General features: G+C 35.0%; 1 protein-coding gene across 1 annotated transcript in view; it reads left to right on the forward strand.

The window, feature by feature from the left end:
* LOC106868044 (uncharacterized) overlaps window positions 1-23,329 on the forward strand; it is a 62,578-nt gene extending 39,249 nt beyond the window's left edge. The window contains exon 2 of the mRNA XM_089357675.1: window positions 20,721-23,329. Within this exon, the coding sequence (XP_089213801.1) occupies window positions 20,721-22,841 (2,121 nt within the window). The 3' untranslated portion in view covers window positions 22,842-23,329. The remainder of the gene's footprint in view (window positions 1-20,720) is intronic.
* Window positions 23,330-23,845: the final 516 nt, after the last annotated feature.

The raw sequence follows: 23,845 nt of genomic DNA on the forward strand, positions 1-23,845 counted from the left end.
CTGGATCCTCAAAGGGAGGAGCATTCCATTTACAGTTAAATGGAGAACTTTAAGGAGATCTAAATCCTATATAAATGAGTCAGTCAAATGTAATCTCTTCCTGAGAGAAAACATGAAGATCGTACACATTTGTGCGTGAAATCAATGGTAGAAGATATCGGTCAGAAATTATGAATTCTATTACTTATAAACACACAGACACAGACACACACGCGCGCGCACGCACGCGCGCACACACACACACACACACATAAATATATACATACACACAGATAGATAGATAGATAGATAGATAGATAGATAGATAGATAGATAGATAGATGGAAGATGGATGGATGGATGGATGGATGGATGGATGGATGGATGGATAGTAATCATTGTCATACATCCCAGGTGCATTCAGGATCCTTTCTACAGTATGATGACATAAGGTAGCCTATAGCTGTGGACGAGCTTTGCATAGGATTCTACAAGTTTTTTTTTTATCCGAATCTCATTTAACTATATATAGATATGTGTGAGTGTATGTATATATATATATATATATATATATATATATATATATATATATATATATATATATATATATGCATATATGCATATATCGGTTCATTCCGTAAGTTCTGTCCGAATTTTGAATAAAGAAAACAAGTGATCAAATGTTATATTTAATTGAAATTCAATCATCAATGTACTTTCCCTGATTATCTATGACTTCCTTCCATCTATTTACACACTTTTTAATCCCATCAATGTAAAACTCTTTTGGTTTCAAAGCGAAGAATTCTGAAATGTCAGTTTCGAGCTCCTTGCGAAAGTTACGTCCCCCAAATGATTCTGTAAACCACGAAACAAATAGTAGTCTGAAGGAGCAAGCTCGGGAGAATAAGGTGCATGAGGATTTTTTTCTCAACCAAGCTCTTCGATCTTCTGTGATGCGATCTTTGCAGTGTGGGGTCGCGCATTCTCCTGATGAAACATCACTCCTTTTCGATCCACTAAATCGGGTCTTTTTTCTTCAAACTGACAGTAAACTTGAGCATTGATTGTTGCATTAGGTGGTAACAATTCAAAGTGAATTACTCCTTTGCAATCCCACCAGATAGAGAGAAGAACCTTTTCCCCCTTTTTTCCCATAAAGTTCCCTTCTTGATTGTGGTTGAGCTTTTACCCTTTTACCGAGCCACTGTTTACGACATTTAACATTTCGATAGAAGTTCCATTTTTCGTCACCAGTTACAAGTTTATCCAAAAAGGGTGAAATGAGTTCACGAGAATGGAGAGAAGAGCAGATGCCAACTCGGGATTTGCGGTTGCTTTCGGGCAATTCATGAGTGGTACCCATTTTCCAAGTTTAGGAATCTTTCCAAGTTGTTGAATATGATGTTAACCGGTTGTATGATTTGGACTAAGCTTTATTGCCAATTCTTCAACTGATAATGCAGGATTTTCTTCAAGTAATGCCCCAAGGAGCTTATCATCAAGGTCAACTGGAAGTCCTGTTCGATCTTCATCGAAATTTGAACTCAGAACGTAGCGACGGACGAAATGCTGCTAACCATTTAGCCCGGCCGGAAAAAAACCCTGAGAGGGAAAAAGCGTTGCCTCCGTTTGAACGATTCCAGTCTTGACCAAAGGCAAGTGGTGAACTTCGTATGTTTTGTCCGTACCCTAGCTCACGAACAGGGAACACGACCTTTCTAAAATGAAGTTTCTGTCATGAGAGCAGCAGCTAAAAAATTCCACTTTTTGACTTCAAAAATGCACTCGCGGCGGCAAGTTTTTTTTAGGATTATTGTCTTTTCGGCGAAATTATTGTAACTTTCTGACGGTTATATGTGATAACCAGCAGCATATTACTCCAATATACAAAAGTGTAACTCCTCAAAATATTTTTAGTGTGCATTCATTGTAACTTATGTCAACTGACCGATAATGTGTGTGTGTGTGTGTGTGTGCGTGTGTGTGTGTGCGCACGCGCATTTATATGTATGTGTATAATTATTACCATAAATATGAAAAACGTAAAGTGCAGTTGTGTATCGTTTATAGTTAATTTCACCCACGCCTACTCCTGTCGAAAATTCACTTAGGCTATAAAATGGCTGAGATCTGTATATGTGATGTTCAGTTTTGAAAATCTCTAGTTTACTGTTGGCAGGAAAAGGAGAATAATTGGAAGAGAATCTAAAGAACATTAATTATTCAGGAAATGTTTACCACCAAGTCTTGAGTGAGTCAGAATAGTGGTGAAGAAAGCAAGATAAAGATTGGTGTCTCATCTGATGTGTGAAGGAAAGCTGTACAACTGTCTAAAGCAGATGAGTAAACACCGTTGTAGTAAATATAGAAAACATAGTGAGACGACACATAATATTTGTCAACGAGAGGCTGTACTCTGCTGCTCATGCTACTGCGCAGAGATGGCAACAAGTTAATAAATCAATTATAAAACAATTGGCTTTATTGGTGAAAACTTGAAATAACTAGTGTTACGATTTTTCTAAATTCATTGCATTTTATTTTATAACATGTTAAAAGGTTCATTGACAGATAGTACGCATGTGATATGGTGCTGATGAAAGAGACTAAGTTCTTACGTTTCCATGCAAAAAATGGTTTTGAGCTCAATGTTCTTGCAGCCCACGAGACGATATGGTAGTTGCTTGTATATAAGCCATGCGCAATGATTTTTGAGGTGGAGTGAAATGCGGCTTGTGATATCAGTTAGGGGTTTCATGTACAATCGAAAAAGTGTACTATGTAAATGAGATTCTACTTTTAGTATTAAGCACTGAATTATAACACTAATGAGTTTCCCAACTGAACATTTGCAATTCCAATGATATTTAATTTCTATATGAAAGTTAAAACCTATTCAGACTCAAATTTGTCTAACGATAGATATCCAATATATCTGACATACTTAAGCAAACTTTATATTAATTAAGTATCTTTAATTACACGTGTTGCATGAAACAAGTTCTGAATACAGAAGTGAAATTGTAACGTGCGAAGCAATTTGACGTTAGATCCAAACTCATTTTTTAAAAATAAGTTCTAATATGACTTCATTAATTAAAACTGTCATACCTTGTCTTAAATTTACATGATATGATTTCTAAATAGCTTTAATTAATTAAAACGATCACAATTTTTAATTAGTTGAAACAATCAGTGTTTGAAGCTATTTTCATTTTTTATGGTATCGATCCGTCAACTTCAAATTCAGCAATAGTAAAATATTTTGCAATTGGTCAATATAAATATAACAATATATATAAATACATACACGCATGCACGCACGCACACACACACGCACACACACACACACACACACACATACACACACACACACACATATATATATATGCATTCATGCATACACATGTAGTGGTGTCAAAGACAAAGTGATAGATAAAGAGAATAGGAGAAGGTAAAAATAATGCGTGAAATCCGAATTTCAAAGGAGCCTTCTAATCTGTTTAAAACTTTTCTGATTTTATCGAAAAAAATGCATCGAAATTAATGTGCTTCAATTAGCCTATTGATAGGAAATTGCATAATAACTGATCAATATAGAGCTATTTGTTCAAATGCATCTTATGCCATCTAAACTACACCCCATTCATTGCCATTTCAAAAGCATTATGACATTTGCCTTGATTTTGTTTATGATAATTTCCCTTAGTTTTGTTTCTGAGGAAAACATTTCATGAAAGTTAAGATCGCAATCTTTCTCGTTGATTATTAATAATCCATAATTGAATGAAACGTCATTATGCTAGGTGAAGAGACATTACTTTAAATATAGTCCTTATGCAAGATTGCCAAGTAAGAGAGACTGAGATAAATGAATAGGTTAATAAATATAGAAACACGGTGCGTCAGAGCTGTGTGTGTGTTTAGCCTTAGTGAGACGTATTCTCATGTGGAATGCTGAGTGGAGTGTTATTCTAATAGACAGTCTTATGTTACCGTCACTTGAAATCTTTAGGAGAGATAAATAGGTTCCGAGAAAGTGATTTAGGCGCAGGTATGAGTGTTTGGGTAAAAAGTTTACTTTACAACCAGGCGATTTAAGATTCATTCCCACAGCGCTGCACCTTGGACAAGTGCCTTCCACTACAGCTCCGAGCTGACCAATATCTTACAAACATAATAAAAGAAAACTATATATGTGTGAGCGTAATAAGTAAAGAACGTAGTTGCTGGTATTACGTTTATTTCATATATGACTGTATGTATGAGTACGTGTGTTTGTCTTTGTGTTCGACCTCAACTCACAGCTTGATGATCGGACTTTGTTTAAATCCACGTATCTAGCAGTCTGGAAAAAGATCCGGATATAATAAGTACCATTTTGGCCAAATATAAATAAATAAACAAAATATATCTTTAAAATAAGTACTGGGTTTGAGTCGAATAACCAAAACCAATAAACGAATATCACTGAGACAACATCCATACAGAATGGTATTGTGTGTGCGTGCGTGCGTGTGTGTCTTTTATCTTTTACTTGTTTTGTTCATTAGACTGCAAACACGTTGGAGAAACGCCTTGACAAATTTTAGTCGTTCTAATCGATCCCAGGATTTATTTTCTTTTTAAGCCTGGTACTTATTCGATTCGCCTCTTTTTTTCCGAACACACCAGCACCCGTTGTCAAGCGGTGCTGAGGTACAAGCACGTACACAGAGAAACACACTCACACACATACCTATACACACGCACATATATATACATATATACATACACACACGCTTGCGCGCACGCACACACACACACACACACACACACACACACACACACACACACACACACACACACACACACATATATATATATATATATATATATATATATATAGCGACAATTAGTTGGAAAGTACCACATGGTGATTGAGCGATGATTTCCTCTCTCTCTCTCTCTCTCTCTCTCTCTCTAAATTTATATATATATATATATATATATATATAGGAGAGAATATACAAATAATAACAACAGACGAGGACAGGTGGTGTAAATAACAAAAGTATATATTAGTATGACGCTCGGGAATACGGAAAGTCTTTGACGTTTCGAGCTACGCTCTTCAACAGAAAGAATACGGAGACAAGGAGAAAAACACGGAGAAAAAAAATTGAATAGTGTTCAGTCAACGGTCAATCATAATAATGGTCAATCATAATAATTGAGAGGTAATTGTCTTTGGCTGAAAAAACCTGTTTCTCTGACATATTTACTGAAAATCATTTAAAATCAACCGATTTCATAATGATGTGGAAAATATAAAATATATTTTACGCACAAATGATCTTCCGTAGAAAATGAATACATTTTATTTCTTCGTAAAGAGAAAAACAGCAGTAACTTTTTTTTTCTTACAGTTTAAATTATTTTCTTATTGGTTATTATTATTTAGGAGTGCAACAAGGCGGCGAGCTAGCAGAATCGTTAGCACACCGGGCGAAATGCTTTGCGGCGTTTCGTCTGCCGCTTTGTTCTGAGTTCAAATTTCACCGAGGTCGACTTTGCCTTTCCTCTTTCCGGAGTCGATGAAATAAGTATCAGTTACGCACTGAAGTTGATATCATCGACTAGCCCCCCTTCCCACAAAATTTTGAACGTTTTGTGCCTAGAGTAGAAATAATTATTTAGGAGTTCAAGAAGGCGACGAGCTGACAGAATCGTTAGCACGGGGTCGATAAATTAAGTACCAGTTACGCACTGGGGTCGATGTAATCGACTTAATCCTTTTGTCTGACCTTGTTTGTCCTCTCTATGTTTAGACCCTTGTGGGCAATAAAGAAATAAAAATCATTAGCACGCTGGACGAAGAACTTAACGGGATTTCGCCCATCGCTACGTTCTGAGTTCAGATTCCGCCGAAGTTGACTTTGCCTTTCATACATTCGGAGTCAATAAAATAAGTACCAGTGGAACACTAGAGTCAGTGTAATCGACTTATCCCCACCTCCCCAAGCAGCCCTTGTGGCAAAAATCTGAAATAATTATTTAGGAGTGCAAGGCCTTGATCTGACAGAATCGTTAGAACGCCGGGCAAAATGCTTGGTGGCATTTCGTCCGTCTTTACGTTTTGAGTTCAAATACTGCTTAGGTCGGCTTTGCCTTTCATCTTTTCTGGATCGATAGAATAAGTACCAGTTAAGCATTGTGACAAAATGAATAGAGATTCGCGAAGAAAAACTACTTTCCGGTATTCCTTTCAATTCTTTACTTTCAAATACCAACGCAGTTAACTTTGCTTTTCATCCCTCCGGGGTTATATGCAGGAGTTGATGGCCTTGTGCCAACATTAGGATTATTATTTGTGACACTGTTGAAAGAGACCTGCTAAATCTTGGCTTCGTATAATTTCCGAATTTTTCAGTTTACTCTCAAACGATGACGTTTTTTTATATAATTATTTGACATAACTGTTTCTGGATAGTTTTGAAGACAAAAAACCAAATTTCATTTTGTTGTTTGGGTTTCTTTTTTTCCCTGCAACATGGGAACATTGGTAATCATTCCCATCTGGGGTGAGAATACACATAGCTACACAAGACTGTACAAGAATTTAGAATAAATAAATAAATAAATAAATAAATAAATATACAGATCATGGGAGATAATTTATCAGAAAATCGTAATTCTTGTCTTCCAAACATTAGCCCTGATATCATTGTAATGAATTGCTTTCATCATTTGATTAATTAATCCCTTAATTATTTTATGTGAGAATACGTGTGCGTGTCCACATTTATAAGTATAAGTACACACGTATGTGTACCTGCACATTCATACAAAATATTTTAATGTCTGAACGAAAATAAATGCTGAGTATATCTGTCATTGAAGGTGTTTCAAGTCATTCCGCTATAAGTTCTTGTTTTTCCTTTCAAATCTGTATTTCTGGCATTGTGCACTAATTCTTTTTCTAGGTACCAATTGTCCAGGGTAAAGCTGTCCGGAGATCTAATATTATAGGATGCAGGTGTTCCTAATGTTGTTATTTTTATTGTGGTTGATAATGATCAATCCTCTATTCAGGAAGTATCTATAGCTAACTCTGACTGTAGTACTACCGAAGATTTTGATGTATTTATGTGAGTGAGGGAAGTGATTATCTAAAGTTTCAGAAAATTTTCTAGCTATGTTCGTGACTACATTCATACTGTGTGGTGATGGTGGTGGTGGTGGAGGAGGAGGAGGGGAAAGAGGAGGAAGAGAAGGAGGAGGAAAAGAGGAGGAAAAGAGGGGGAGGGGGAGGAGGGGGAGGGGGAGGAGGGGGAGGGGGAGGAGGGGGAGGAGGAGGAGGGGGGAGGAGGAGGAGGAGAAGGAGGAGAAGGAGGAGAAGGAGGAGAAGGAGGAGAAGGAAGAGAAGGAGGAGGTGGTGGTGGTGGTAGTTTACCATAAAAGTTTCCTCTATCTTCTTAGGTCTATCTACGTTTGGTTCAATATAATTTATGCCACTCTTAAAGTTAGACCTTACTAATGCGGCGTTGTAGAGGTGGGTGGTTAGAGCCCATGTCAATAAAAGCAGTACCCTCATTTGGCTTACGGTAGGGTTGAATTTTCTTGTACTAAGATTCACTTTTTAAGGTTAGTATTAACTGAAGTTCTTAGGTTCAGTTGGTTAAATATTATTTCCTTATTTTATCCATATCGTGTCCGTTTCCGTAGTCCTTATATAATCCTATGAAAGTTTCTGTTATCTCTCTTGTAACAACATCTAGAATGTAAAAACCAACCAGATTCACTACCTCTGAATCATCATTGCTCTCCTTAACCACATCAAATAGCTCATCCCCATTCTTTTTCACTCAATCACTCAATAGGAATTGTGAAAAAGTAATGAGTTCCTTGCATTAATTATAATAGCTATATCAGTATTAGTTACTATTGCACATTCTTTACTAATCTCAGATACCTTTCGAAGCAGGTTTTTGGAGATCGAGGAGTAAGACTGCACGATGTCGAACTGGATGAATTTGCATTTGGGTTTATCTTCAATTTTCTTGAATCATTCAATGGTTGAACTGCTACGTATCCATTAAATAAGATTTGAGAAGGCTATGATGTGTCGTATGATGCTGTCTAGTATAGATTTGCTGATGATACTTATTTCGATTTTCGTAAGAGTTATAAATCTACAGCCAGGGTTCAGCGTAAAACTGTTTTTGTGATCTCTCAGGGTTACAAAAAGGTTTTCGTGGGCTGAGTCGTTCTACTCTATCTTCGATTTTAAGTTTCATAGCATGATCTGTTGACTCAACGTTGATTAAACCATAAGTCGTTATGGTATCGACTAACAGTTTGCTATGTGTGTGATTATCTACATTTTATCTGCTTTTATGAAGGTTTTGGAGATGTTTTAAAAAGTTCAACGAATGTTTGTAGTCTGTGTTGGAATCTGTTAGATCTATGGCTGAAATTGACATTTGTTACTACCTTTACGAGATAATTTTCAAATCTAACTTGGTCTTTAATATGTGGTGGCTTTTTGTAGGATCTAAGATGGTAATGTATGTTTTGTAGGATCTAAGATGGTAACTATTCCAGAACGAGGACTGGATATACCTTTTTCGAAAAAATAGACCTTCCATTTCATCCAGGTGGAGATTTCTCTCTATATGAAGGCTTGTTAAATAAAGTGCACAAACACACGCACGCACGCGCACACACACACATATACACGCATATTTATGTGTGCATACATGTATCTGTATTTTGTTAAAATAGGGTAGCAATAGACAATATGGTTAATAGATTCTTCCTAGCCTCTATAAATTCCGCAGTTATCTAAATTCTGTTTCATTACGTGCTCTTACTGGTTTTCTGTCATTTTTCTGCTCCAATCAAGAATGGCGCGATCTCAGAGTTTCATTCTGTATTTTAGCTCTAGTATTGGTATTTTACTTCGTTTGTTTCTATTTTGATAATCTTTTTTTACACGACTACGTTGTGTCGTGGCCTTTTCTTAGTATCGTTTCTGTGTGACATTCTGTCACATATTTTTAAATTCATGCTTATATTATTCAAAATTTCAGTATTTATCGCTCAATTTTTCATGCTGTTTGATTTAAGCGTCTTATATATATATATACACACACACACACACACACACACACATACTGATGCATGTGTGGCTGCGTGGTAAGAAGCTTGCTTCCCAACCACATGGTTCCGGGTTCAATTCCACTGCGTGGCACCTAGGTCAAATGTCTTCTACTATAGCCTCGTTCTGACCAAAGCCTCTTGAGTGGAGTTAGAAAACGGAAACTGAAAGAAGCTCGTCGTATATATCTACCCCCCCCACCACCACCATCACCGCTCGACAACCGGTGTTGGGGTGTTTACGTCCCCATAACCTAGCGGTTCGGAAAAATTGACCGATAAAATAAGTATCAGGCTTTAAAAGTTTTTGCAGGGTACTGGGGTCGATTCATTCAACTGAAAATATCTTCAAGGAGGTGCCCCAGCATGGCTGCACTAATAGTATATTCTTAAAATCTTGTACTTATCTGATTGGTCTCTGACACAAACAAGGCAACACCAGTTGTCATGTTGTGACGCGGACAATTACAAACACAGACTCTCTATCTCTATGTGTGCGAGTGTGTGTGTGCGTGTGCGTGTATATATATATATATATATATATATATATATAGGGCGAATTGGCAGAAAATTTCAGAGTTCATAAAATAAAAATATTAGTTGAAAACTGAAGTGTATGTAATCGACCCATAAAATTACTATCGTTGTGCCAATATATGTACGTATGTAACGCCAAACTTCATGTTGGCTCTTTGTTCCTGCTACATGCCCATAGCAAACATCGCGGACTACAGAACACAGGTAATCACAAAAAACACAAATTTCACAACTTGTGAAGCAATCACAGTGATTTCACTCAGCCTCATGAAGGCCACTGTTAGCTCTCACTGCGAACGCAACAGTGTACTGTTCTCTGTTGGCGCGCTACAGAACTAGTTCGGAAAATTTTGACACCACCTCTTTCGACTGTGTTACGCAGTAGAAGTGAAATAGGAACTATATGGTTGAGTAACAAACTTGCTACGCCATATCTATACCCGCTCGCCCCGTGTGTACATATGTTTGTATGTGTATATATGTGTGTGTGTGTGCATGTGTGAATTAGATTGAATTAGGTTGAATTAGATTCGTCCTTTACTTTGGAGGTTTCCAAAAGAGATTTCTAATATTGATTCTTCATATTTTCCTGGTAGTTTACAGGCGTAAATTTGCGAATATCAAAATAATACTTATATATGATGTGAATGTATGGAAAGAAGTAGAGAAGAGAATATGTTAAAAAATATAAAATAATTTATATATATATATATATATATATATATATATATATATATATATATATATATATATATATATATATACATACACATACAAACCTGCATACATATATACGTATGCACATACACGCACACAACACACATAAATGCGCGGGTGGAGCATTTGTCTGTATCAATCAGATACAAGCGATCACGTATTTATCAAAGTTTGGAGAAATTTGCAAATGTTTTAATTCGATCATTAAATCTTTGAACGATTACACTTTAAACGAGCGTAAATGCTGAAGAGAAATGTTTAAAACTAACTACAATACGAAGAAAGTGCTACGGGTATTACTTAAAAATACCGCTTGTACGTTTCGCTGTAGTTCATGTAGATAGGTAGTTTAGTGGAGAGGTATTAACATGAGATTAAACAGGATTATAAGATGTCATTTCAATGGAATATAGTTCGATGATAAGCTGCCATAACATTACAATATGATAATAATTCACCCTTCTGTTTGATTAATCGCACCAAACATTATATTCACTGTCTTCGTTGACTTCAAGTTTATCTTCGCCAGAGAAACACTTTCTTAAGAAACTAGTTAGAAAACACAAAAGAATAAATAATAACTGATATTAAATCGCACATATACGGGCACACATACATACATACGTACGTTTATACATACATACGTACGTTTATACATACGTACGTTTATACATACATACATACATAAATACATACATACATAAACCAACTCGTCTGGAGAAAGTATAGCGGAGATTGGGATCTTGGAGAGAGAATGCAAATCCTTAATTCGTATGCTACAAATGATCACGATGTCTGGGATTATAAAAATCTGAAAGGCCTTCTTAAGACTTAAAGGATGAGGAACAAAACAAGATAATTTCCTTCACTACCTTACTAGTAAGTAGATAACCGTTCAAAATTTACTCAAGAATTAAAAAGACAAAGAGAGGATTATACATATACATACATACATACATACATACATACATACATACATACATACATGCATACATACATAAATACATACAGACATACATACATGTATCAAACAAGAAAAACTATGTACCCTCATAGAGGTCAGCTGTCCTGAAAATCAAAGAATGAGAGGACAACTACTTCGAAACTTCCAGCTTTTGAATCCAAGTTATAAATTCACTCTTGATTGATGCACTTGGTTTTCTGAATAAATGCCTCAATGACAATTTGGATACGCTAGGGTTTTCAGAAACAGAAGTCAACCGAATAACTTACATATTACAAATATAATCTGTGAGTGGAATAGTAAAGATAGGTGATACTTCCCTGAAGTTTAAAATGTGGATTTGTTTTTGATAACTACATCCTAACGATGGAGCTTTTTATCATAGGAAGAATTTAAATAATTAAAAAGAGAAAAGAATTTACATACATACATATGTGTGTGTATGTATGTGTATCCATATGCATGCGTTTGTATGTGTGTACATATATGTATATATGTATATATATATATATATATATATATATATATATATATATATATATATATATATATATATATATATATATATATATATATATATATATATATATATATATATATATATATATATATATATATATCAATAAAAGCTCACGTCGCGAACGCGTGCACAGACTACCCACACACACACACTCCCACAGACACCCCTAACACACACGTGTATATATGTATATATATATACATATATATATATATATATATATATATATATATATATATATATATATATATAAATCATTAGTTAAACATATTCGAAACGATTGTAAGATAATTTAAAACCTAATTCAAAATTTTTAAACTGACATATTTATTATCATTATATTATATTTTGATCCTTATACATATTTACATATATTTTTACATATTGTTTTAATACAACAATTACTCTACATGTATATATCTTTCCGATGAATTTTCCAATATTGATTTCCTGATATTAATAATAATATATTATATATATATATATATATATATATATATATATATATATATATATATATATATATATCCTACTCTATTATATCGGCTCCAGCCTGATGATGCTAACATCCGATATCATATAGTAATAATAGTAATATTCACCCTTGGATGGAATTTATAAATATTTTAATGCATCACTACGAGCGTTTCCACAAGTCACATGTTTCTTACGATCCTAACCCGTATTCCTAGAATCATTACAGTACAGTCCGTAGTAACCACGGTTATAGAGTAGATCATGTTGGTGCACTCATTTCTTCGGGTGATATAGCATTAATGGATGTTTAATTGAGGATTACACATTTATGCGTAAACGCGCATGCACATAGATATATCGATGTACATATACATAAGTATTCACTCATCCACATAATAATATACATATATCTACGCACGTACACACATACACTGACACACGCAGACACACACGCACAGACACACAAACACGCACATACATGCAAGTAGACATCAATAGGAATTTATGCATACTCACATTTGAGTACAAACACATAAATTAGACACTTAAACATTTACACAACTAATTCAGCTCACATAGGTATATATCTTGAATTTTTTTACTCCTCAACTCAGTATTTTATACCAGTTTCATTAAATGAAAGCCGAATGCAATCGGTAATTTTGATACTATTGCTAAAACTTTAATTACAGAAGTAACACCAGAAGATGGATTGGACGCAATGTATATAATGTTTATCTATTTATCTTCAAGGTAGGGTTGTCACCAATATCGATAAGATGAAAAAAAAGCTAGTTGCCATTAAGAAACTTACTGTTTTGTAAAACGACGATAATATCAATAAACATAAAATGTGATGAGAAAATTCTCACCGTAATTTTCTTTTACCTCATTAATTATTGATTGATAACAACAGTGATGAAAATGACAGCAACGACGCCAGCAGCAATGACAACAGTAGCAAAAACAATATCAGCAACAACAACAACAACAACAACAACAAAACAACAACAACAATAATGATGATGATAATAAGGCAAATAGACCAGATATAGTTGTCAAAGATCATGAAGAAAAAAAATGCTTTCTAATTGATGTATCAATACCAGCAGATGACAACGTTTCCCTAAAAGAAATGGAAAAACTTTCAAAATACAAAGACCTGGAAATAGAGGTAACTCGAATGTGGAATCTAAAAACAGAAACAATTCCTATCATAGTAGGTGCCTTAGGTATGATAAAAAAATATTCAGACAAATACATAACAAAAACACCAGGACTTACAAATATATATAACATACGGAAAATTGCACTACTGGGTACTGCACACAACCTACGCAAAACACTTTCAATACAGTAACCATAAGAGCATCACAGCAAACCACAGCACATACCCAAGGCGCACAGAGCTGCGCTCGGTAGTGAAGTGAAAGCACGTTGTAAAAATAAAACTACTGAACAATCATAATAATAATAATAATAATAATAATAATAATAATAATAATAATAATCCTGTCTACTATAGGCACAAGGCCTGAAATTTTGAGGAAGTGGTTTAGTCGATTACTTCGATCCACTTGTTCCACTTGCACTTATTTCATCGATCTCAAAATAACCAAAAGCAAAGTCGACCTCGATGGCCTTTGAACTCAGAACGTTAAGACGTTAATACCGCTAAACATTTTACCTGGCTTGCTAATGAACAAACATTAGTAAAAGAAAGTGAAGGTTTTTTTCCTTAATCCTTCACAGATGAATCAGTCAGCCGCAAAAACATGACAGAGCTAGTGAGGATTTGTAATTGACTTCCTAGCAAGAGATTATTGTGACCACAGTGTGAAAATAATGCAATATGTGATCCATCTACGTTTTCGTTTCAGATAGTAAATACTGGACAGAAAAACCGCTATTAGTGTCCAAAACTAAATAGGGAATTAAAAGAGAACGGTCATTCAATACGCTCTTCATTGAATTATTACATTCCACTTATATTTCATCATTATATTGCAGACGCACAATCTCTATAAAAGAGAAATATGAGATGTGGAGAAGAAGTGGAAAAGAAATGAGGAAGAATTTTACTGCGAATGTAAGAGATTTATAAGAAACAAGATTTTAAAAATAGATAAATAAAATTCTACAACTCATTGAAAGATGTACATTGATAAAGAAACAAAAAAATATGACTACGCATAGAAAGATGACTACAAACCAATTATTGCAACAGGACTGTCTTCATACAAAACATAAACCTTCACAAATCAATGAAAGCAATATAACAGAGGCGGTCACAGATGCATAAACTCCGAAACCCAGTGAAACTACTACAGAATCCACCACATAAGACCAGACACAGCATTACAACATCTCAACAGGCACAAAGAGGAAAAACTAAAGTCAAACTTAAAAATCGTAAAGAAATATTAATATTTTCATTTACACTGATCAGTTTTTAACGACATACATTCTGGACATTAAAGTAATGTATACAATATTGTATTGTTATAAAGAGATTTCTGGGCAATGGATAGAGAAAAAAAATGAAATGAAGAAACGTTATATCCAACACATATGCAGATGTACGAAGATTGTTAATAAGCAATGATAGTTAAAAAAAAAGAAAAACTCTCGAGAAATGAATGTATATTGAATATTAAAGAAAAAAATGGACGCAACATTAAAAGAAATTAAAATTCAGAATGATGATGAAGAAAGCTATGGTTCGAATCATTCAACGAGATACGCAGCCACAACTGTATATCCAGATACAAATGAGAAAAAAAAATCTAAGATCCAACATTGTGAAGACAATCATTGATCGAAACTGTCAACAATATATATATATATATATATATATATATATATATATATATATATATATATATATATATATACATACATCAACTATATATTCTCAGCCCCCAATTGAACAATAAAGGGAATAGAAACGTACTTCACAATAAGGAAACTAAAAGAGGTTATAGCAAAATCGATGAACATTGATCGATGTAAACACCTATCTAAGTTACAGGTGAACAAGCAACTCCACAAAAGAATAAATAATTATAACGGGTTCCTGCAAGTCATTCTGTCCACAGAAACAAACTACCCGAATACAGCTACAACAAGCAATGAGAATGTGATAAAAAAAAAAAAACTAGGCGAGCAAAATTAAGCTGGTTATAAGATAAAATGAGGAAAAACGAAAAACAACAATAATAATGATAGTAACGTGTGATGATGATGATGATGATGATGATGATGATGATGATGATGATGATGATGATGATGATAAACCGGATGCTGTACATGATGCTTAAAATCTGTTGAAGACAGGAATTTATATCAGGAACTGATATATGATGCTGACGAGGAAACTTCGCTAACGAAATCTTGAAATGAAGCAAATTAATAACATTAGTATCATTGCAAGATTAAGAAACTGATAAGTGAATTACACTAAAGTCAGACTTACAAAAAAACAGAAGTCAAATGAAATAGGCAAAAATACAACTAACACAATAAAAGAGACGTTTTGGAAAATGTGTTAATATACTAATCACTTAAATATTCATGCTGAAAAAATAAATAACAGACGACTAGAAAACATTAAGAATCACTTTAATCACAAACTTCTGGTCCACACATTTAACGAAGACACAAGGTGGTAAAGGAGATATTTAATATTGCACGAACTTAACCAGAGAGAGCCAGAGACTCAATGAAGGGAAACATCCTTCTCATTCTTCAAAGCTAAAGAAACAGCGATCCCTAAAATTTACACAGGTGATGAACTGCCTTGAGATTACATATATATATATATATATATATATATATATATATATATATATATATATATATATATATGTAAAGCCATGTGGCTGGAAATGTCAATTCGGATTAAGAAAAGCATAACCATAGATTACAGGAACCAGAATGGTTTGAAAATAGTATGGATTGGCTACGAAATGAAGAAGAAAAGACAAAGAAAAGAAAATGGAGTAGAAGAATATATCAAGTTACAGGGAGAAATCTGCTAAATTCTACCACATAAATTCTACCTCGAATACAGTGAATCCTAAATGGAGATGATGATAATAATAATAATAATAATAATAATAATAATAATAATAATAATAATAATAATAATAATAATAATAATAATAATAATAATAATAATAATAATAACAATAATAATAATAATAATAATGATTTCTTAAACATTCACTTGAACAAAATTGTACAAATCCAAATATATGGTACCCTAGGCATAACACCTACATGAACTTCTAACTTGTTGTCTCTTGAGGTCTCTGGGTGAGACTTGGATCCAACTTGTACAAATGCAAAACAAAAGTCAAACATAAAATAATAATAATAATAATAATAATAATAATAATAATAATAATAATAATAATAATAATAATAATAATAATAATAATAATAATAATAATGATAATAATAATAATAATAATCAGAAAAATGTAGAGCCTGTGAAACTTGGAACGAGGCAGTGGCACACATTTGTGAGAGAATGCTCCAAGTTCACACAGGAAGAATACAAGAAATGAAAGCACGACCAGGTTGTAAAGATTTTACACTGGAAACTGAGCCAGAAATGGCAATTTGAAGCTAGGAACACATGGTACAATTATCGTGTCAAAAGAGTACAAGAGTCGGAGAAATGTAAGATTTTGTGGGACTTTCCAATTCAAACGGACAAGAGATTAGAAAACAATAGACTAGGTATTACAAACATAGTTAAGGAATATCGAAGTTGCTTACTTATCGATCCATCATGCTCGTTTGATTCCAGGATCGTAAAGAAAGCGGAAGAAAAACAAAAAATATTCCCCATAAATTTGAAATAGGAAGGATTTGGGGCGTGCGAACAGTAAAGCACGTGCCGATAATAATTGGTGCTCTGGGAACAGTAAACCAAGATATAGACAAATGGCTGAGGGAGATTGAAATACAATTCCCGGTAGAGGTTCTACAGAAAATTTGTCTTTTAGAGACAGCAAGGATTATCGGGAGGGTCCTAAGCACTTGAAAGACTGCTGAAAACTTGCGGATGCCTACGGTTATATGTAGTAACCCGCTAGCCACATAATCCCTACCAGGAATAAGACCGAACCTGAGATAAACCAAAATAATAATAATAATAATAATAATAATAATAATAATAATAATAATAATAATAATAATAATAATAATAATAATAATAATGATAATAATAATAATAATAATGAGAAACTCGATGGTCTAACTTGATCATGATACATCTATCAAGAACCTGCACCAAGAAGTGTTCTGTAAGTATCTTGGGGTGCAGCTTACGAAAAATGATGAAGAAGTGAAAATGTGGAGAGGGGGAAGGAGATGAAACAAAAAGTATATTTATAGCTTACAAAATATGTAAACACGCGGATGGAGCAGTTTTCATAACAGAGAAGAGCAATTAGGGCAGATCAAAGAACTTTACAGATTAGGTAGGAGCCTCTACGAAGCAAAATGACAACGGGAAGATATTTGGCGGATTTTGATATAAGCATCCTCCATAACTTTTTTCATTATTTGGAATTTTCAGAAACGTTTTGAGAATTTGTGTCTACAAGGGGGACGTCATACGATTTTGTGTGTGATTTAAGGGTGATTTAGCTGTTGTTCTTAACACATTTCACGACCACCTGATACCTTCTACGTTTCTTTGCCACTGTGAGATGTATTGTTTTTCAATATTTTTCCTCCTCATAAACACATTTAATGGAATGATGATGCACTCAAGAGTGGTCCCTTACTGGGATTTAAGCAAAAAATTCAAACTGTCCGTATTTTGAATTCTTATTTTAAAAACAAATTCGAAAAAGAGTAATTTTAAGATTTACGGGGTGGGAGGGAAGGTTAAATTTTTTTTTTAATTGCTTTTTTATTATGAATTTCATTGTTTTGAAAACAAATTCACAAAAATTTTACGAAAATTCAAAAAGATAAAGAGTGGCTGTGTGGTAAGTAGCTTGCTTACCAACCACATGGTTCCAGGTTCAGTCCCATTGCGTGGCACCTTAGGCAAGTGTCTTCTACTATAGTCTCGAGCTGACCAAAGCCTTGCGAGTGAATTTGATAGACGGAAAATGAAAGAAGCCCGTCGTATGTATATATATATATATATATATATATGTGTGTGTGTGTGTGTGTGTGTGTGTGTTTTTGTGTGGCTGTGTTTGTCCCCACCAGCATCGCTTGACAACCGATTTTGGTGTGTTTACGAACCCGTAACTTAGCGGTTCGGCAAAAATCCCGATAGAATAAGTACTGGGCTTACAAAGAATAAGTCGTGGGGTCGATTTGCTCGACTAAAGGCAGTGCTCCAGCATGGCCGCAGTCAAATGACTGAAACAAATACAAATACAAGAATATTAGGGGTTATATGGAGGTGCTTAAATCAGAATTCCGCCGAAATCCTTTAAAAAATTACCAGTGTAGAATTTTCAACAAACCAAACTTAAAAGAATTAATCTTGAAGAACCAATATTGAAGAACTGCTTAAATCGTCATTTAAGCAGCCATACACAAATTTCTGACTAAAAGTGAAACCAAAAAATCATTTTGTTCTCAGGCAATAGTTTTTTCTATACTTTCTTTATTTTTGCTTGTTTCCGTCATTGGGTTGTAGTCATGTCTGGGGACCGCCTTCAAGGGTTTGGTCAAATAAATTGACCACAGTACTTGTTAAATTTTGTACTTATATTATTGGTATCCTTTTGCCGATGCACTTAGTTGCAAGAACATAAACAAACCAGCACTGGTTGTCAAGCCGTAGGAGAATAGGGTTTTAACACAAAGATGCACTCATACGTATAGGCATGCTCACACACATGCACACACGCATGCACACACATACGCACACATACACACACACACACATACACGCATACACGCACACTTACACAGGCATGCACACACACACACTCATACACACACGTGCGCGCGTAAATATATATACAGGAGGTGTATATATTGGTGCCATATTAACAGTTTTGTTATAGAAATGGAGATTCTCAGATTCTGAAAACACCTAAAGTTGGCATTACATAAGTTTCACTTGCTTCATCAAGTATATTAGCTTACAGAAACAGAGCTCTGGTTCAATATTCTTGCTCAAGTTCCCACACGGTGGGAATAGAAACTACTTCGCTGTTAAGCGAACTTCTTAAACATACTGCATACAGAGATTGTTCTTAATCTTTTATTACCTACAAAATAGTAATTTTTTCTATTACAAACACTTGTTTATTTCTTTAATATTATATAAGCATTGTAACTCTTTGTATAGACATTTTGCAAAGATTGACCGAGTACTTGTTATAGCTTTGACCCATCAGTTTTAGAAGAAATATGCTTATAAATAACTCGGCACTTACTAGAAAATGTTACAGGCTAGAAATGCCGATGTACTCTGGTTTTCGAATAAAGTAGGAGCATTTAATATTGTAGTGTTGTACAATTCAGTATAGTATAGTTGTATAAAATCGTTATGAAGTGCATTGGAGTACAACATAGTTTCAAGTTTCATGTTAATATTTTCACACTGCCATTGGCTGTTTGGTTGCTTTGAGGCTCTACGCTATTCAATAAAAGCAGTAAGCAAAAATATTCAGCTTGTTGTCATGGAATCTCAGAATAAAAATTAACCAAACAGTTTGAAGCCACATAATAGCTGTCAACTGTTGCTATGAAAACACTTTAAAATGGTTGGTGATGATTGTTCAGACCAAGGTAAGACCTCAACCAATTAATTATCAAAGGAATTGCAGCTGTGACCATCCTTTTGGTCTTACATGGTTAATAAATAAATTATCAGCCTAATGCAGTGGAATCATAGTGTTCAGAGTCTTGTTACTTTAGTATAATTTGAAGACCTCAATCCAAGTGTGTAGGAATATAGGAACATTTTCAAAATTGTTGTTACTGATATTATTGTAAACGCAACCCTTGAGACAGAGAATGTCCCCCTGTAATTGTAGAATTTACTCGTATGTAGTCAATTATCTTAGGCTGAAATTCGCATTGATTTAATGGTAACTTAATATGTTTATTTCCAAATGTTTATTGCAGACATGTCGTTGAAAGCTTATCAATTCAATTTCTATACTCATTAAAGGAAACACTATTAATCCATATCAGATGAGTACCTTATCTGGTTTAGAAAGGCACACGCCAGCCAACATAATCATTCCACGGGTTAAATATTTCGCTTTAACTAAGTTTTTTTCCCCTTCAAACCAGTCTATCTAAATGATTATTCTTATTATACCTCCATAGATCTTTAGTCTAGGCTCTTCGAATTGTTTATAATTCAATTTTCTTTTTTAATTGCAGAACGAGAAGCGACAATTGGTCGATAAGGGACCAATAGGAAAATTGAAAAATGATGAATTCGATGCAGCCTATTGGAATACCGACAGCAAAAATATGAATAAAAGACTTTCAGATTCCGTGAAAGATTTACCAATTGGAATGCACGTGCTACATAGAAAAAGAAGTTTCGACTCATTAGGTGGAGCATTTATGCCAGGTGGAAAAAGAAACTTCGACTCATTAGGTGGGGCATTTATGCCAGGTGGAAAAAGAAACTTCGATTCATTAGGTGGGGCATTTATGCCAGGTGGAAAAAGAAACTTCGATTCATTAGGTGGGGCATTTATGCCGGGTGGAAAAAGAAACTTCGACTCTTTAGGTGGAGCATTTATGCCAGGTGGAAAAAGAAACTTCGACTCTTTAGGTGGAGCTTTTCTGCCAGGTGGAAAAAGAAACTTCGACTCGTTAGGTGGGGCATTTATGCCAGGTGGAAAAAGAAACTTCGATTCATTAGGTGGGGCTTTTATGCCAGGTGGAAAAAGAAACTTCGACTCTTTAGGTGGAGCTTTTCTGCCAGGTGGAAAAAGAAACTTCGACTCGTTAGGTGGGGCATTTATGCCAGGTGGAAAAAGAAACTTCGATTCATTAGGTGGGGCTTTTATGCCAGGTGGAAAAAGAAACTTCGACTCTTTAGGTGGAGCATTTATGCCAGGTGGAAAAAGAAACTTCGATTCCTTAGGTGGGGCTTTTATGCCAGGAGGAAAAAGAAACTTCGATTCATTAGGTGGGGCATTTATGCCGGGTGGAAAAAGAAACTTCGACTCATTAGGTGGAGCTTTTATGCCAGGTGGAAAAAGAAACTTCGACTCATTGGGTGGAGCATTTATGCCAGGAGGAAAAAGAAACTTCGATTCATTAGGTGGGGCTTTTATGCCAGGAGGAAAAAGAAACTTCGATTCACTAGGTGGGGCATTTATGCCGGGTGGAAAAAGAAACTTCGACTCATTAGGTGGGGCATTTATGCCAGGTGGAAAAAGAAACTTCGACTCATTAGGTGGAGCTTTTATGCCAGGTGGAAAAAGAAACTTCGACTCATTGGGTGGTGCATTTATGCCAGGAGGAAAACGTACTTTCGATTCCTTGGGTGGAGGAATTTTACCAATTGAAGGTAGTATTGATCTAACGAGTGGTTGCTTGGGAAAACGTTCATGCCATTCATTAAGTGGAAGACGTCTATCTGCTGGGAGCAGTGCTGATTCATCGGATGATTCCGATGGAAAACGTTCATTTGATTCCTTAGGAGGAGCGTTTATGCCAGGTGGAAAGCGTACTTTCGATTCCTTGGGTGGTGCTTTCATGCCAGTTGGAAAGAAAAACTTTGACTCGTTAGGGGGTGCTTTTATGCCAGGTGGAAAACGTACTTTCGATTCCTTGGGTGGTGCGTTTATGCCAGGTGGAAAGAGGAACTTTGACTCTTTGGGTGGAGCTTTTATGCCAGGTGGTAAAAGAAACTTCGACTCGTTAGGTGGGGCATTTATGCCAGGTGGAAAACGTACTTTCGATTCATTAGGTGGAGCATTTATGCCCGGTGGAAAACGTACTTTCGATTCCTTGGGTGGTGCTTTTATGCCAGGTGGAAAAAGGAACTTCGACTCATTAGGTGGAGCTTTTATGCCCGGTGGTAAACGTACTTTCGATTCCTTGGGTGGTGCTTTTATGCCAGGTTCAAAGAAGAACTTTGATTCATTAGGTGGCGCTTTTATGCCAGGCGGAAAGAGACAATCTGATTCGTTAGGGGGTGGAAAGAGACAGTTTGACTCATTAGGGGGAGCATTTATGCCTGGTGGAAAGAGACAGTTTGACTCGTTAGGCGGAGCATTTATGCCTGGTGGAAAGAGACAGTTTGACTCGTTAGGCGGAGCATTTATGCCTGGTGGAAAGAGACAGTTTGACTCGTTAGGCGGAGCATTTCTACCAAATATAAAGAGACAAGATGACAGGCCATATTTATGGCAACCATTTGACTCGTTAGGGGGAGCATTTCTACCTGGTGGAAAGAGAGACTCTGACTCGTTAAGTGGCGCGATTTTGACAGAATCAGCTGAAAAACAAGGTAGTGGTGATTCAGACCTGAAAAACTAAAACAGCATTATCAATAAATGTTGCCCTGTGGAATGGATTAACACATAATAACTTGAGGAACAGTTGATATTTACAATACTGTTTCAACGAAAATTGAAAACAAAGCCTTTCTTTATTATCCCTTCAAGAGTAGAGGAAGTTTTCTCACAATCACATACACTTACTATCAAATACATTCAGAACTTCAACTTCTGTTTTGATTTATTTACTGCTAATAATATCAACAGAAATGTAAAAGATCTACTCTTTCTAAAGATGTACTCTTAATACAACATCTCTGATAACAATTCACAACAGCTACGTCTGAATCAGCGAGAGCAATGAAAGAAAACAGTACTGTGTTTTTGGCGTTCGAAACCAGTAATGAAAGTTCGCGAAAGACTTTTGAAGTTTCTATCACTATTTTTTCCCAACACAGTTGCTTCATTTTCCTTCATGTCCTTATTTTTAAAATTTTTTTTCTAATAAATCCTAACTGTTATTAATGGCATCGTAGTTAGTGTCTTGATCTATTTTTGTTCTGGAATTGAAAAAAAAACCTTTTCATTAGTGAATTTCCCGTATATGTATATGCATGTGTGTGTGTGTGTGTGTGTGTGTGTGTGTGTGTGTGTGTGTGTGTGTGTGTGTATTTTACTCAGACACGTTTATATGAGGCAGAACGATAATTATTAATCATAGAAGTGACATATTTAGTGTGAATCTTTTCTTATTGTTACAAAGAAGACAGTGATCATTGTACTGTTATCGTTTGGCAAAAGAAACGGCAGAATCTCAAAGGAACTGAGTGAAAAATTCTAATCGAGAACATGTGATAGCTTTCTCGAAAGGTATATTTAATATTGGTATCTGATGCCTTCATATCACATAATTTTAACCTTTTCAAGTGTACCCAAATGTAAAGTACTACTGTGTATAATTTACTGAAATATTAAGTCATGGGTATACAATTGAAATATATCCAGCTAAAATATCTTTCGTGTGCACCTAACAACAAAATAACT

Source organism: Octopus bimaculoides, chromosome 9, assembly GCF_046866305.1.
Source record: "Octopus bimaculoides isolate indiv1 chromosome 9, ASM4686630v1, whole genome shotgun sequence".
Taxonomy (NCBI): domain Eukaryota; kingdom Metazoa; phylum Mollusca; class Cephalopoda; order Octopoda; family Octopodidae; genus Octopus; species Octopus bimaculoides.